Source organism: Betta splendens, chromosome 9, assembly GCF_900634795.4.
Source record: "Betta splendens chromosome 9, fBetSpl5.4, whole genome shotgun sequence".
NCBI lineage: Eukaryota > Metazoa > Chordata > Actinopteri > Anabantiformes > Osphronemidae > Betta > Betta splendens.
In genome coordinates, this window is record NC_040889.2 from 27,738,217 (window position 1) to 27,754,939 (window position 16,723).

At 45.1% G+C, this 16,723-nt stretch overlaps 1 protein-coding gene across 4 annotated transcripts in view; it reads left to right on the forward strand.

The window, feature by feature from the left end:
* ksr2 (kinase suppressor of ras 2) overlaps window positions 1-9,399 on the forward strand; it is a 57,294-nt gene extending 47,895 nt beyond the window's left edge. For 3 of the 4 annotated variants that reach the window (XM_055511522.1, XM_029160951.3, XM_029160949.3), the window contains one exon: window positions 51-2,664. In XM_055511522.1, the coding sequence (XP_055367497.1) occupies window positions 51-197 (147 nt within the window). In that variant the 3' untranslated portion in view covers window positions 198-2,664. Of the gene's footprint in view, window positions 1-50; window positions 2,665-6,457 lie in introns of those variants that run through there. The other variant, XM_029160950.3, reaches the window with a different exon arrangement.
* The last annotated feature ends 7,324 nt before the right edge of the window (window positions 9,400-16,723 follow it).

Genomic DNA, 16,723 nt, shown 5'->3' on the forward strand with positions numbered 1-16,723 from the left:
CCGCTGACAGTGAGGTGAGGTGTCTAAGCTGTGTTCCCCTGTGCCTGCAGGACATCCTGCTGCTGTGCTGGGCCCACAAGCAGGAGGAGCGGCCCAGCTTCTCCAAGCTGGTAGATTTACTGGAAAAGTTGCCAAAAAGGAACCGCCGCCTTTCCCACCCAGGGCACTTCTGGAAGTCAGCTGAGTATGTCAAATGAGTGAAAGACGTAAAACAGCAAGTATAAAAAAAAAAAAAAGCCGCCATAACGCCACATAAATCAATAGGCCACCTTCTAGAATGCACTGAACCCAAAGCCGGCCGCGCTGTGTGTATTTTCATGGAATGTTGGCATGTGTGTGTACAGATAAGTTGAAGTCCGGCTCCTTCAAGCAGTTGGGACTCATGTTTTCTTTGATTTCAACCATACTGGACACTTTTCACCTTTTCTCTTTTGTCTTTTACTATTGACTTGTTTCCTCCATGATGTTTGGTTTATTTCCTGGATAGCTCTTGCTTGTATCTTTCAACTGATCACGTCATCCTGGAAAACACGCGTCTGAAAACAAATGTAGATTTTATTTTTCCATGTCTGTCTTTTATTTTGTTTTGTTTTGAATGAATGTCACACATTTTACACGCTGTCCATTGTGCCATTTCTTATGTCTGTCAACTGTGTAGACCATTGTGTGAGCGTTACCTCATGGCTTCATGTGTGGATGTGTGTAAAGGTTCCTCTGAGAAGCTTCAAACCTCCTCTTTTCACCATTTGAATGTGAAGGAGCCAACATGTTTGTGTGGGGAAGTGTTGGCACCGTGATCTGATGGGAGACTGTTCTCTGATCAGCCCGTGCTCTGAACTCTGCCTGTGAACATTAAACACGACGTTTGAACAAAAGAACTTTTAGAGGCAAAAACACCAGGATTCCCCGACTTGAGTCTGTTCTGTGAAACTGCTGACACTCGAAATGTATCCTGTCAACTGTGGCAGAAGTAATTTCCCTGGAGTGAAGCTATTGCTGAGCCCCGACTAGCTCTCATCCAGAACATATGTACATTATTTTACTCTAAGTAAATAGATGCAGACATTAGATCCAGATGAATTTAAAAAAAGTATATATAGAATATCAAATTTAAACAGATGTAGAGCGTGATGTTGATTTGCTGAGAAGCAGTGTTGTAGTCACCAGAAACAAAAGCTACCAACATTTTATCTGCTGGAAGCTGTAAAGACACTTCAGTAGCATTTGGCAGACAAGCTTCCAAACAACCACTGATCAATAACTTTATAACAGACATCTGATCAGTTCATCCTAAAAGTTACTGCACAACCTGCAAAGTCCAACTGGATCTGTAGTTGTAGTTACATTTGTTAACATCTGCCATAAATTTTAAATCAGAAAATTCCACATTCAAAACAAATGACTATGACTGTGTCTGACTGAGTTTTATCTTTTAATTGAATGTTTTGCTTTTGAAACATTTGGACTTTACGTAACATCCTTTGGTTCCAGCCCAGTTCTAATAGTTCTAATTGTTGGGAAGCTTCTCTGGACTCCAGCACTGCTGACAAAAAGGCAAATGCATCTTAAAGTTCCCGTCTCGATCTAAATCTCAAACCTAACGTGCGTCTAGGATTGTGAAGAAACACGCGAGTAACTTAAAGTTTCCCTTTAACATATCACAAATAAGACATATCACGATGCCGGGCCGTTTTCTACTCCATCCTCTACACCCTTCTATATTTTTACATGTATGTTTTGGAGAATATAACATATCACGAACTGGGAGCTGTGGCGCCATGCAAGCTGTACACTGCTTCGATTCTCTGGTCGCGTCGAGTAGAGCAGACAATCCAGCCATGTTAAATAGACATTTCCCATTTCATTCTATACACATCTGCCAGTGTTGGAAAATGCATACAAACAATCTGCTGCTGTTTTATCCAGTCTGTCTGTCTATTTTGGAACTTGCTGGGATTCAAATATTGTAAGTTGATCATCTATATTTGTACTGTTTACAACTTTCAATGCATGAGATGGACTATCAAGGATTGATTCTTGTTATGAAAAAATAATAATCCTACAACACTATATATAAAAGCATATGTGAGCATTTTTTGGCGAACTGTTGTCCATGGAGCAGATTTACCTGAAGGGTCACGTGAGGCTTTCAACAGCTTTGTTTGAGAGACTGATTGTTTCACTATATATACACACGTACAGTATATATAGAGACGAGACACTAGCGTTTAAATAAAGTCACGACCTGGATAAAGTTAACGACAACACATGAATAAGACTTCAAACATTAGTGCCAAGTGTACATAACAGATTGTAGACTATGTTTTATCGTCACTTGCCGTAAAACCAATACTCCTTGTGGATTTTTTGACTTCTTTCCTTTGAATGTACAAACTGTGTTGTGTTTCTTTGTTGTGTTTGTTTTCTGTTCACTTTTACTTTTACTTTCTTCCATTTTCCTTCTAATTGCATAAGCATTGATGCTGTGTTGTTTCTTTTCCTTGATTCCGTCCCTGTATTGTAGAAGATAGCTCCGACAAGCTTGTATTTAACGATGCCTTATGGTCCATGGCTTAGTGATGAGTAGATTTTGATCACAAGCTTTTTTATTTGCACTCATCCTTTAAAAGTGTATGACAATAAAAAGATGTTTTTCGTTTTGGATCTTTTCTGTTTCTTTTCTGTCATGTTGTATCTATTTAACCCTTCTCCATATTTTACTTTGGTTACAATTTTATCATGTCTTGGCAACATTTTTTTTGGTAGAGACTAAGTATTTACTTCTTAATAATTGTATATACTACTTTATAGTATATAAATAATTAAATAGTGGCATAACAAGATCTAGTGAAACAAAAATATAATATTACAACATAACTTACCTATTGCATTGTTTTACACTTGCATTATTTTATTGAATTTCCCTTACTAAAATAGTGCTAGTGTCTTGTTTGGCTTGTTGAAACTTCTTCCTGTATATTACATCATCCACTAAGTGAATATTTCAGATTATGTCACCTTCCAGTTTCTCACTCAGTGCAACCAGTTACATAACCTGAGGAAGTCAAAAAGCTTTTTGAATAGAAGCAGATAGAGATTTGATTATGGGGAATGTGGTGAAGCTACTTTTTAAAATACTTCACCAACAGGTACAGTCGGCTTCTATGTCACTTGATTTATTTTTTATTTTATTTTCAATCATTACTTGTGTGTTTTTTTGTGAATGCTAAATCATAATTGATAAATTTATTCATAAAATATTATAATTTTTTCCCAGTTATTACTTTTAAAACTTCCATCTTATAGATGCGTGGCTCTTTGTTTAAACTATGTATATCTAGTAATGATTATACCCTGAGGCCATATTTCTGAAGCCGTGTCACTGAAGCCATGAAATGTTTTCTCTGTTTACTTTTCCAAACAGAGCTGTTGTCACCACCACGGACAAAAAAATGTCTCATGTCAAACAGAGCTTTTAACATACCATCGTACACGGACTAATGCAGTGAGCTGATGGTAAAACCAGCAGCTTCTCCCAGTTGCCTGTGAATAAGGCTGAAAAGTGAACCGATGAGCCAGTACAGCAGCAGCCTCAACAAGCTTGAATAATTAAAGTGTTATTGTTGAAGTTGAGGTGAGACATCCAGCTCACTCATTTATTCCCACACCTTCCACTCGTTACCATGACATTGAGCCGAGCGCGGCTGGGTTCACCGCTGAGTAGCAGAAAAGAGGCAGGTTACTTCTATCAGCTGCCGTTTCTGCCCAGAGAACGCAGGAGAACATATTAATGCAGGGCGCAGGGCATTGGAAACAAATGAACGGCTCGCAGCAGCAAATGAACTCATGCACGGTCATTATTCTCTGTCACTTAGCTCAAATCTGTAATGCAAACGATGAGGATAATGAAGAACGTAGAGACAACGTCGTCAGTGGATCTGTGTAACCCGTACAAACAGATGGGATGCGTCTTCATCATTTGTCTCCGCGGTGAATAGCTGCTGACAGCGTGTGCATGCTGGAGTATGTTCTTGAGATCCAGTGTCAGACGTGCGACAGGAGAGCGAGTTAGTGAAGGCACGGAGCAGGAGAGTGGAACAATAGACGGACAGATAGCTGTAAAGATGAAAGCGCAAGCGTCTGCACACACGGCCTTCTTCATCTCAGCCTCCATCGCAGAAGTCCGGCCTCGTGGCACCCAAGCGTGAAAAATCCACATCACCCAATCTCAGGAAAGCTGGAGCCCATCAGAGCATGAACGTTTGGTTTCTGTCGAGCTCCTCCAAGGTGTTAAAACCTGACAGGGTTCAGTGGATTTCACCTTAGGACACGGGCACAAAAATAACAATATTTGGGATTTGAATTTATTTATTTAATTTTGAATGATTTAAGTGGTAACAGCTTGGGTTTACAATAAATATGTATCAAGATTATATCATTCATGTTAAGAGTAAAAACATGGACCTACCTCGACATCAGAAATTGTGGGTTATGAACGACTTGATCATAGCTCTCAGTATTTATAGTTAGAGCAGTTGTTATGTAATAATTGCAGGTTAAAAAAATTGCTTCACTTCAACAAAGAAAAACATGTAAAGTAAAGAAAAGAGGCAAAGTTGACTCATTCAAAATGTTTTCCTCAGCTTGTCCTGATTTTTGAAGCCATTTTATTCTGTTCATGATTTTCGTTTAACGTCATTTTAGTTGACCATTTTCTATTGAATTCTTTCAAAAACGTTCTTAAAACAGCAAACAAAGCAAACAACCAACAGACCGTTCCGACCGTTCAGTGCAGGAAGCAAACTCAGGCAAAAGAGACAGGACGCGTCACGTGAAGATTAATGGCGTCCATGGGAACGTTCTTTACTAGTATCCTAGTTAACTGGGACCTGCTAATTAGACGCTCCCTGGTTCTGCCTGTTTTCCTGCTGATGAGCCTCTTTCTCCCTGAACTGTCACTTAGCTCAGCAGCCGCACTGACAGGACAATAAATCTGTCTCATGTTCCTGTAACAGTATTTTTTACTGGGCTCCTCTCGTTGGCCCAGAGTACGGCCACCCTCAGTTACTGTAGGTTGATTAGACTAATTACCTCAGCGCTTCATCTTCTCAAGCGTGATGTATTCTAATACACAGACAACAGCTCACGGAGCTTCCACGCCGCCGCTGAGGTTCTCGCTTTTCATTTGAAGACACCCACATGGCCTTAATGTGGTCGAGATGCGTTTCAGTGGAGCAGAGGATGCAGACGGAGAGAGAGAGAGAGAGAGAGAGAGAGAGAGAGAGAGAGGGCGTTCAAGGGGGATGCCCTGGAGCTCGGGCTTTATTAAACCAACAGCCGAGCCGAATGAAGCCCCCGGGCTTCAGTCAGAGGACGCACTCACACTAGGACCACACATGCGACAGCAGAAGCAGGTGCAGATGTTTGACCCACTCTTTGCTCCCGTTTGTGGCAGCGCCGGTTTCTCATCGAGCTCGAGAGCCTCCAAGCGCCGGAGAGCCTGGCAAACACTTGGCAAAGACACACTGACGTAAAGTGTCCATCCCAAGAATAAGTCTTACATAATGGCAGAGGATGGAGGCTGTGACCCGGTGCTGCCTCCAGCGGGCCCCACGCCGGCCCATCTGGCAGATAATGGGCCACTCAGAAGCAGTTCCATCCACTTCCTTAGATGCAGGGTTTGAATCCTGACCTGAGCAGCACCGGGTTCACTGCTGGGTTCCGACCCAGTAGCTGAGTCTGTGAACACCTGACAGCACCTGCGTGACCCAGTCTGACCAGTCAGGTCCCAGCGGGTAGAAAACCCGGAACCTGAGCCGTTGACTCAACGCAGCTCTTTTCTAGACAGCTCCTGGTTTCAGCTCCTTTCACCCGCAGATGCTGCAGACGCTGCAGACGCTGCAGACGCTGCAGACGCTGCAGACGCTGCAGACGCTGCAGACGCTGCAGACGCACTAAACAAACGAGGGCCCATCTGTCGTCAGCTCTCGACCCACAGCTCAGTAGTGACTGGTTCTCCAATGGGCCGCTGAGCAACGCGCCTCAAGGAACGCAGACAAAAATGCAAGCGTGACATAAGTCAGGTCCGTAAATGCTGGAACCAAACGTGAGCGCGGCGATGACAGGAAGCACTTTAAACGAAGGTAAAGACTGTGATCGTTAGGGATTCAAACACATGAATAAAATCCTGGACTAAAACTATCTGTAAACTCTGAGCGGCTTCTACACGTTGTCAGTGATTTCTGGTCGCAGGCTGCACGGTTCATTTCCAGCTCCTCAAACCCAGTTTGCGGCCGTGTTTTGGGCGTTTTGGGCGTCTGGCGTGACCCCGCGTGCCGCCGCCGTCGGCCGACTGCCTGAGCAGCGTGCGGCAGCGGCCGTCCTGCGCTGCCGCACGCTGCTCTCGTCTGCTTCCATTTTAATGTTCTCTCTGTTTTCCCTCCCTCTCCTGCTCCAGGCTGTAACTGAGGCACCGCCGGGACCGTGTTTGCGTGAAGCTCGTCATCAGCTCTGCTGACATCCGCCACCGCCCCCCCCATCCTGCTTCCACCCGTCCTCTTCCCGTCCTGCTCCTTAGCTCACACACATGCGCTCGACCCTGATGCCTGATTGGACCCTTTAGCGCTCGGTGTTGGCCCACTTTGCCAGAGTGGGAGACAGATCACGCCGCAGACTTTCAAACAGAGAGGCCTTTCTCCGCTCTATGCCTGAAGCCCTTTCCCAAAAAGTCACCTTTCTGTTGGGGAGTTTCCAAACGCACACGACATCCTCCATGCTGCTCAGCTCATCCTCAGCCGCACATGTCTTTTTCTACCATCATGACTGTGTACCATCATTTTCTCTGCTGTGTTTCCCCCGGGACACATTCACACATCAGCTTTGCTACAACACAACTGCAATTACAACATGTGGAGTCAGAAAATTATGCAAAAGAGGAATTAGGACGCATGCGGTGACGTTAGACTGCATCTGTCCACAGCGTTGGCTCCCAGGAGTTCCTGGGAACCGGCACCATGCACTGTGGACGCCGCCCTGAGTCACTGGAGGGCAGAGCTGATGAGACACAACCTTTTGAATGTTGGCCAGTTGTTCAGATTCACGCTGGCGACCACCAAGCAACTGCGTGCGCAGTCAGGAGGTGAAGTGCCTTGTTTAAGGGCATCTCAGCAGCTGCTGCTGCTCGGTGGCTTCTGAGCCGCTTTTTCCCAGTTTAACCAGTGGCAAGTGGCAAACAATGGGGCTGAGGCATTCAATGCAATGTTAAGACGTTATGATGTGATGTGAAGTCATCAGAGGCTTCTCCTGTAACACTTCATTTTCCAGTTCTCACATTTCTGACAGAAAGCTGGTGTCTTCTTTTTAATGATTGGGAATTTTCATCTTTCATCAATTCCTTAAGCCTTTTATGGAAACCTTAAGAACAAAATACCAGATAATTTTATTATATTAGTTTCTGAAAAATATCAAATTTACAGGAACTTCAAATCAATTGTTACAACATTTGTTACTGTAAAGGGGAGAAAATGGCATCAGACCTGTAGGCTGAAAGGAAATTTAGTCTGAGATGTTTTTCCATCAGAATCTACAGGAACATTTCAACTTCAGCTTACACATCATATAACAGTTTCTAAAGCCTTTGAATATCATTAGTTGGATTTTTCAACTTTTCCGGCTCTATAATTGCCTCAACATCATAACTGAAGGGGAAAATATCCAAGTGCAAATAAAAGCTATTTATCTGGTGTGTGAAAATGGAGGGAGGGGTGAAAAACGCTGACGCTGAACCAGTCCTTCCAATGAGAACCATTCCATTACATGCTCCGCTACGTTCAGACCAGCGCCCGCACTAACAAATGGATCTGCACGAGATGCAGCGACTGATGGAGTTCGTCTCTGAGGAATGTGCTCCTCAAACGCACACATTTGCGTGTGTGTGACACCGAGCTGCGTTTAGTTCCAACACGCAGGCGTCTACTGACCTCAGGGCAGGAGACGAAACAGATTTTAAAAAAGTGCCCCTTTATTTGACTCAATGAATGCTTCCTGACAGCCTTCGGTTGTATTTAACATTTTTCTATTGGTAATCAAAAACAAACACAATTAGTCTGCGTTTTGAAGCCCTGACATTGATTTAGGGCTCGTTTGGATCTGTTTGGCCAACGACTTTCAATAAGGTTTGATCCAAACTTGCTAATCAAGGTCTGATATTAAACAGCAAGCAGCGCTGGAAGCTTCTTTCCTGTACATTTGACAGAGGAAGCCTGAAAATCATGCGCTCCCAATTCAAGGTCTCCTTGTAGCAATCAATTAGGAGCGGTCGCCTCGATACATCTTCTCCGTTCGTACATGTGGACAGGCAGGTTTAAAGGAGCAGCGCGGGGCTCTGCCTGCAGCTCTGCAGGAAACTGCAAAACATGGACACCCGATTGTTCAGCATGCGTGTCCTGATGCAGAAACCTGCACAATCTTTACATTCACTGAAAAGAGAGACTGCTTTGGAAGTCCTTCCTTTGTGAAGCGCTGACGCCTTCACTGTGGGCAGACGTTCATCTTATTCCTCTTAACCTTCCCACGTGCACTCCACTAACAGGACCCCATTGAGATCAAACGGTGGAGCACAAACAACACAGGGAGCAGCACCAGAGCCCAGAAGGAGCTGCTCTCAGCACCAACCCCTGAGTTAACGGAGCCACTGACTCCTTCCAGCTCCACAAACGCGATGCTGCACATCCACACAAAACACATAACTGCAAAACGTCTGATGGAAAAAAAAGTGTTCCAAAGCGTTAAACCGCTCCTTCAGAGCCTCCCGTGGACCGTGAAGTCCGTCCAGGAGCCAAATCTTCTCAATCTGACTGTTACAGAAAGGGCTTCGCTCAGTAGTTCTGTCGCTTTTTGTTTTCAAGGTTTAAAAGTCACCAAAACTTGAGGAAGTACAGGATGATGTCAAACCGAGAGACAGCACAACCTTCTTTTACACGACACACGACGGATCCATTCGTCTACATCACACGCTCTGCCTCATTTTTACCCAACATGCTTTGCTCTCAGCAGTCATCACACACGGCGACGCTTCTCCTTCCAGGTTCCTGGCTTTGATTTGGACTCATCACATCTCCAGCCTCATCATCATCGCTTCACTTCTCCATGAATGACGTAATACTGTCCTAACTCAAAGAGCATATCTACCATAAAGCTTGTAACAGATCTTCATTTGTATAATTTGTACAATAAAGTTTATAAAACTTTTCTACCCTTCCAGAAATTCTTTAGTTTCTGGTGTTCAACTGAATGTCGATGAATTTCGATTTGCAGGCCTTGTTACAAAATTTGTGTTTTTGTGCTACTGTCCAGAAGACAACACAGCTTGTCAATAAAAACCTGAAGTGATACATTGAATTGTTGGTGTGAGGATCGTTTCCCTTTAGTGTTGTTTGCGTGCTCCAAACTGTGGATATGGAAAAAATAACTTCCTTCCAACTGTGAAACCACTTGATCTTCACCTGAGCTGCATTTCAATTAAACCAACTCCTTCATGTTTTATGACTTTCACTCAGTTCTAGGGCGAGATTGATGTTTAAAAAACACCCTGACTCACGTTGTGCCCCGAGACATCATTAATGCTGCTATTATCGCAGCTTACGTTGCAGCTGGACGGTAAATTTGGAAAGCTAATTTTTTATTCTCCTGATATTGAGTGAGGCCGGCTTCGCGCCTGACGCGCCTCTGTTGTAGCTCATGGCAGCAATTTGAAGGATAACACTGCACCTCAAATGAAACACAGGTCATCCTGCGAGTCCAACCAGATGAGAGCTGAGAATCCTGCACATCCGTGTTCATGTCACGTTCGCCTGTTAATCACATATATATTCATGCAAAGCGGGGTCATGAAGCCAGTGGGCGACCACCGGCTTCCAGCACCGTTTAGACGACGTTTGTTTCACTACAGGAAGCAGAAGTAACGTAACATAACCTGCTGCATTCTGGTTATTGCTGCTATTAAATGCCAGATCAGCTCATGCTCCCGTAAAATCAGCACAGCCCCAAATTTGCCGCTAATTACCACTGCAAGAAACTTTATAAATGTCGTTGTGAAGCATTTGAAAGTTCTGAGTTCTGGATTCAAGTCTTCTCATGCAGAATCTTAAGGATTTTAAATGTTAGTATTCATGTGCAGAGAATTATTATAGCCATCACATGTCAAAAGTAACGAGTCTTAGATTAAAATGTTTACAGCTGCTAAAAGGAGAGTTTTTATGGACACAGAGGATATCACCCAAACCTTTAACTATATGTGCGTCTGCCTGGACACTGGCTGCACCATAATATATGTGGTGCTGCAGTCTGGAACTAATATAAATATATTCACACATCCAATATTAAAATGCAAAACACAGATGTTGATTGTGTACAGACGAGCTGCTCGGACCAGTTCCACTCCTCAGATTTGGGTCCAGTCACCAAACCAGGAAGTCCTACAATCTACGAACAGAGTGGACAACATTCAATGAAGAGCGAGCATCATGAGAATGGTTTCAGACAGAACAGAATTTGAGCTGGTGTTGCTGGATAAGACAAAGGCAGGACTGACAGAAGCGCGGGCACGACTCCGTGACATGATGTTTGTCTTTGTCGCAGCTGCTGAACCCCCAGATTCAACACTGAGCTCGCTTTGATGCCCACAGAGACGCACCACCCTCTGTGCTATAAGCACTGGAGGTTTCAGCTCATGAACCTCCCTGTTGGACACAATCAGTGTAATGACAGACGTCCTGTCAGACAGGGAATGGGATCAGTGTCCAAAGGGTGTAAGACATTCATTTACTTTAACTGCTACCAGTTTTGCAGTTCACTTTGCTTCTGTGACGGACGATTATTCAACAAACTGAATTGTGCCGAAAGCACAGAATTGTACAATAGGGCCTGTACTATGCAGTTAAAGCATATAATCAACTAAGATGATAGTATTTAGAGAAGACATTGTGTTCTGTGCTGTTTCTGGGCCTAAGGTGAATTCCTACGGCAATTATTCTGCAAAGGCCTTGTGAGTTAAGTGAGACCAAGCAGTCAAGAGCCTCACAGCTAATGACAAGCCCGACCTTCAGGGCACAGAGGAACCCGGTGTCACCGCGTCGCCAGGCAGCCACTTTACAGGAGGCAGGAGCAGATGGGAGGAGGCGCACGCTCCCATACAGTCAGTCAGCCTTTAACAGCGATAGGATGGAACCTCCTGGAGGGATGCTAAGCCACCAAGAGGAAGAATGTGAAAGCCCGGGTGCCTGGTCACGTCATCAAATCAATAATCACTGTTCTGATGCATTCACAGATGTTTCCATGATCCTTTATGGTTCCTCCCTTCAACCACTCAATTGTTAAGGACCTTCGCATCCACGACTGAATTCATGTGTGTTTGTGCAAATCCAGTTATAAGTTGCAGGGATTGGCGGCACCAGTGGACTCATCCTCTCATTTGGCAGCGGGTGCTGGTCTCGTGGAACTCGTTGGGCTTGATTGGAAATCAGTAAATTGGTCGTGAACCTCTAATAGGTAAAAGCAGCCTCGTGTAGATGTTGATCGCCGTGGACTCAGGAGGAGCATTTAGCAGCAGGCAGGCGCCTTCATCTCACTAGTCATCAAAGGCCACGCTGAAAGGAGGTTTCCCTCCAAAATTTCCATCATATTGAGCAATTTGAAATGCAGGAGGATTTCAAAGTCTTTGCTCAGTCTGCTGCTGTTGAGGTTTTTGTAGAGAAACACTTTGAGGTGTTCAAAGGCTCCTATCACATCTTGTTTTAATGCAGCGCTGCAGCTCCTTTGAAAAGTCTTATCTGTCTGGGGTTTTATCGTACAAATTTAAAAACAAGGCCACTTCCTAAAAAATGTTCCTCATAGTGAAATGTCACCTGGGTGTGTTTTGATACGGCCGACGCCGTCACACAGCTGAAACTGCAGCACAAACAGAAGGAAGTGCAGTGCAACCAGATGTGAATGGTTTGAATTAGCAGTAATGTAAAGAGAGCAAATGAGCCGAAGGTCAAGGTCTGCAATTAAACAGAGAGGAATGTGACGCATGGACAAATGAATGTACTTTGGTGAGTTGTTGCAGTATAATTAGTTTATGTGCATGTTTTGGTGTCTATGCTCCATGATGTTTTCCAGTGTCATGAGTAGAAGTCTTTACTTTAAGCCTTACATCAGTTCTGTGCAGAATCCCTGCCGGGTTCTGGGTCAGAGGTTACGATGGGCCTGAGGGGAGTGGGAACGTTTCATCTTTCAGGACAAGATCAGACGCGTTTAAACATGGACGTGCGTGTTTGACCAACCCGCCTGCACAAAGTGAGCGTTGTGAATGAATGTGTCCAGCAGCAGTCTCCTCCTGGTGTCCTGAGCTTAAAAATGTTTAGAATTCATGAGCTGCAGATTTGATGCTGTTCAGTACAAGATAAAATATTCAGAAATGTCAGGAGTTCAGTGAAATGTGATATAGTTTGGATAAAAGACTTCCCACACCTAAAGCACTGCAGCTCTTGCATACCACCCACGGGCTTTTCGGGTTTGACACCACACAGACTAATCGTCCTCCTCGCGTTGTGGAGCCGAGGAACGAGGAACCAGCTCAAGCTCATCAGTTCAGACCGTGATTCTGCCCGATGACCTTGACGAAGAGCGAGCGGCGCATTTCCATGTGCGCCGTCGCCCTCGGTTGCTTTCATTCGTCTGTCTCCGGCGCCGCTGCGCTGACCCTTCTGGTTTTTGTTGGTTACGAGTCGATCTCAATGCCAACAAAGTGTGGGTGTTTTCTTTTGAAGTGAGAGATTCTGCATGAAACGCTGTGGCTGCTTCGCTGCCTCGCTCCGGCCCACGGGTCTTTCCAGATATTCAGTTTCACCCAGGAGCTACACAGGGAATTCGCACGGACCTCGTGTTTTGGATCAGAGGAGAAGGATTACGCTTGTCACACTGTCCTGTATGTGAGGAAATCACTGCTCTCTTCCCACATGCGTCAAACTTTTTACAGTGTAAAACCCAAAGCGGAAAACATAGAGTACGGCTCAGTTGAAGTGAAGTGAACTTTCTAAATACATACTGTATATGTATTTGGATGACCGGTTCTGAAGGTTCGTCTACATCAGATGTTGCAGACAAGCATGAATTGCTGCAGATCTTAGCGTTGCTCCTATTGATGCACCAGGACATTGTGCAGGTTGGACTGTGTGATGTGTTCTGTCCATCAAGCTGCTCGGTGTGTTTTTCTAGCGTTTAACAGAGAAGCTGCGTTCGCTTTTCACAGCTTTGTGATATTGGAGTAATTTTACCTTTAATACCTCAGAACCGCCAGATTGCTGATGAATCATGAATCACATGGTTTGAACAAAGTTCACCTGCTGTAGTTTTGCGTCAAGCGTCTTCATGTAACCGTTTCTTTTGTGTGAGACACAAGAGGAAAGGGGGTAAAACAGAAAAATCAAGATAAGCAATGCGTCAACAAAGATTCAGGCAAGAACTTTAAACATAGGAGTTGAGAAGTGAGCTCTTTCTCTCGTTGCGTGACTCGGGACGTGATCTGTGCTCTTCATGCTCGTTCCCCAGCGTGGCTGCAGATGCAGAGCGATGTCATCCTACTACATCTGTCTCGCTCCTGCAGCTCCTCGTGGTCTCACCTGCTGCGCGCTTGTTTGCAGGGAAAGCGGCTCAGGGCTAAATTACAGGACTGGTTAAAAAGCGTGTGTACATCAAAGATGACATCTGTTCTCTTAGACAATTTAACATTAATAAGCATGCAAAGCTAAAGCATGTAGGTGAGTGGCGTCTGCCTCCAGCTATAAACCTGGAAAAGTTCTGGAAACCGGTGACTTTTCTTGTATTTGCAAAGTGAGTCGTGTCTTAAAGTGTTTATATTAAAGCTTTAATGGTTTCTGGCAATTTGTAGACAACTGTGTCAAAATGACAACGAGCTGATGCTGACAGTCGATATGAGTAAAGGTGCAGGACAAATCCAAACAGGTCCACAAACATGCAGGAAATGGAAAAGTGTGCATTTACCTCTGACGCGATGACACGATGTATGCAGGAGTCTATCTACACAAATATTGGCTGTAAACACAGTCATAATTTATGACACATTCATTGAGCGCACAGGTTTCAGCATCGACGCGTCTGCCAAGAGGCACAAAAAAATGTAATTACAAGTTGCCATAGAAACAAAAGACAGAGCATGTGTCAAAAACATGACTAATTAAATGTCTTTAAGATGTTGGAGAAGGGAAGGCACAGAACTGGAACCGAAGCCGAGCCTTCGGGTCCTCGCTGTCATGTGCTGCATGCGTCCTCACAGCAGACCCGCGGATCTCCCGGCGCCCCCGCTGTGATAATGCCGGCGCTTCATCTGAAATGTATGGTAAATACAGGCAAACCCTGGCTCGGCGCCCCACTGTGTAATTTCCCAATCTGTGCGTCGGTTCCGTGGGCCGACAGAACACAAAGCATCGCATGGGAAAGCGCCGTGAATGTGGAGGTTCTGGACTGACTGGAAAATACAGTCACGCGACGGAAACGCATGTCGCGGCTGCAGACACGTGCTTCACAGAATCTGGAGACAAGGTACAAACGCAAACCAGAGGGTCTGCTCTCGTAACAGATGCACAATTTAAGCAGGAAGTCGCTGACGCAATGACATGGACGACTGTGGAATGTGTGTGTGTGTGTGTGTGTGTGTGTGCGTGTGTGTGTGTGCGTGTGTGCGTGTGTGTGTGTGTGTGTGTGTGTGTGTGTGTGTGTGCGTGTGTGCGTGTGTGTGTGTGTGCACGCGTGTGCGTGTGTGTGTGTGTGTGTGTGTGTGTGTGTGAGAGTCCCAGCAGCAGCCGTGACCTGTTGTCTCCTCATGTGGACACATCAGCTGAACGGTGGTTTAAGAGCAGCAGGTAGAGCTCTGCATCCGACTCGCTAAATGTCAGTGAGTCACCTGAAAGACAACGCGGTGGAATTCTCCACCACACAGTCTCCCACAGCCCGTTATGATAAATGGAGGTAATTATTCCCGTCTATTCTGAGGAGAATCTGAAGAACGGTGCGGCTGAAAAGGAGCCTGTAATGTCTGCGGCAGCGTCATTTATTCTCATTTAGGAGGCGACGTGGGGGAGACGGGGGAGACGGGGGAGAGCGCTCCTTTGTGCTTGTGTCAAGAGGGCGGCCGTGTGTGAGGTTGGACCGGGCCTTGACATCTGAGCTTCTCTGCACAACACTGGAACCACAATAACTACAACTTATACGTGTTTCAAACGCAGTAGTAGTAGTAGTTTAGTACTCGCTAAGTAAAACATTTTCAAAATTCAATTGAGGCTTGAAATGAAAAATAAAACCTGAAGATGTGATAAACGCATTAGTTTGAAATTCTAATCATGTTTTAAATGAAGTAAGTGTTTGTGGATTCCAGTTGAAGGTCGCTTTAATCAACCACAGACGTGATTTTTCTCTCTGTTGACATTTTTTACTTCGACTTGATAACGTGTTTAACAGTAGAGGTGATTTTAAAATGTGGACAAACAGCTCTCGAACTTCAAACCTCAGTAGATGACAGGGACGAAGCATTTCCCTGTTTTATTTAAATATCGTAAACATTTGCATAGAGATTGATGACATGCGGCGATAACTGTGAGGTTTTATGTTTCAAATCTTTGACTCCTCTCTGACTTCAGGAGGAAATCGATGGAGGTGTCAGGGCCTAACTCAGACATGACAGGAGGAACCTCTGCTTCCTGTTGGGTCGGTTTTTTCCTAATCTAAAGCCATGACGCGTGGATGCACTGATAGAGGTGAATGCAATAATCCTCCGTGGAAAAGCATCCGGCCGGAAAACGTTTGCTCAACAAAACTAAGGAGGCTAAACTTTGCTGTCTGTGAAGTTATGTAACAGTCAGTGAAGCTGGAGGCGGAGCAGAGCAAACAGCGATGGACCTCAGGGCGTGTGGCGCTGTTCGTTGAGGTGATGAATGAGGCGAGGTTCTGTGCAGGTGATGGATGGTGCTGCTGCTGTTTACGGGGGGCGCGTGTCCAGAGAGGTGTCACCTGGAGGCTGCGGAACTGAGCAGCACCTGTTGGGCTCAATGGAGCAAAGAGCCGGAGGTGACAGGAAGGCGCTCGTCAGGGCGCACGGCGGCTGACAAATTCAAACGGAGGCTGTTTCCTTGAGTGGGACTTAAACACGACAACTCACCCAAGCGCATAGTTGGAGCACATCGACCCACACACGCAGTTTCACGTGAACAGATGTAAATCAGAGACTCGTCAAGACGTTAAAAGGAAGCTGTGAATTCCTTATTACTGTGAGACTGAGCGCCACACAGGGGCCGGTCCAGGTGTGTGTGTGTGTGTGTGTGTGTGTGTGTGTGTGTGTGTGTGTGTGTGTGTGTGTGTGTCACCGCTCTCCTACTTTGACTTTTGCCAGTTTTTGTCTGGAGCTCAGGATTCGGTTGCGTTCGCTGGTACTGACGCAGCATCTCACACGCTGCCACACAATCACAACCACATCCATCTCCATCGCATGTGGAAGTGAAAGTGTCAGGGAACCAGTTTGACCGTCGCCTCCTGGACGGACAGCTTTAACACACAATACAAGCATTCAGCTCGCTGCCAATCAACTTCCCAGAACCTTGCTTAAGAAATGAAAATTGTTTCCACTTGTCAGTTTCTTGTAATACATGAAATTCCTATCTTTGATTGTCCG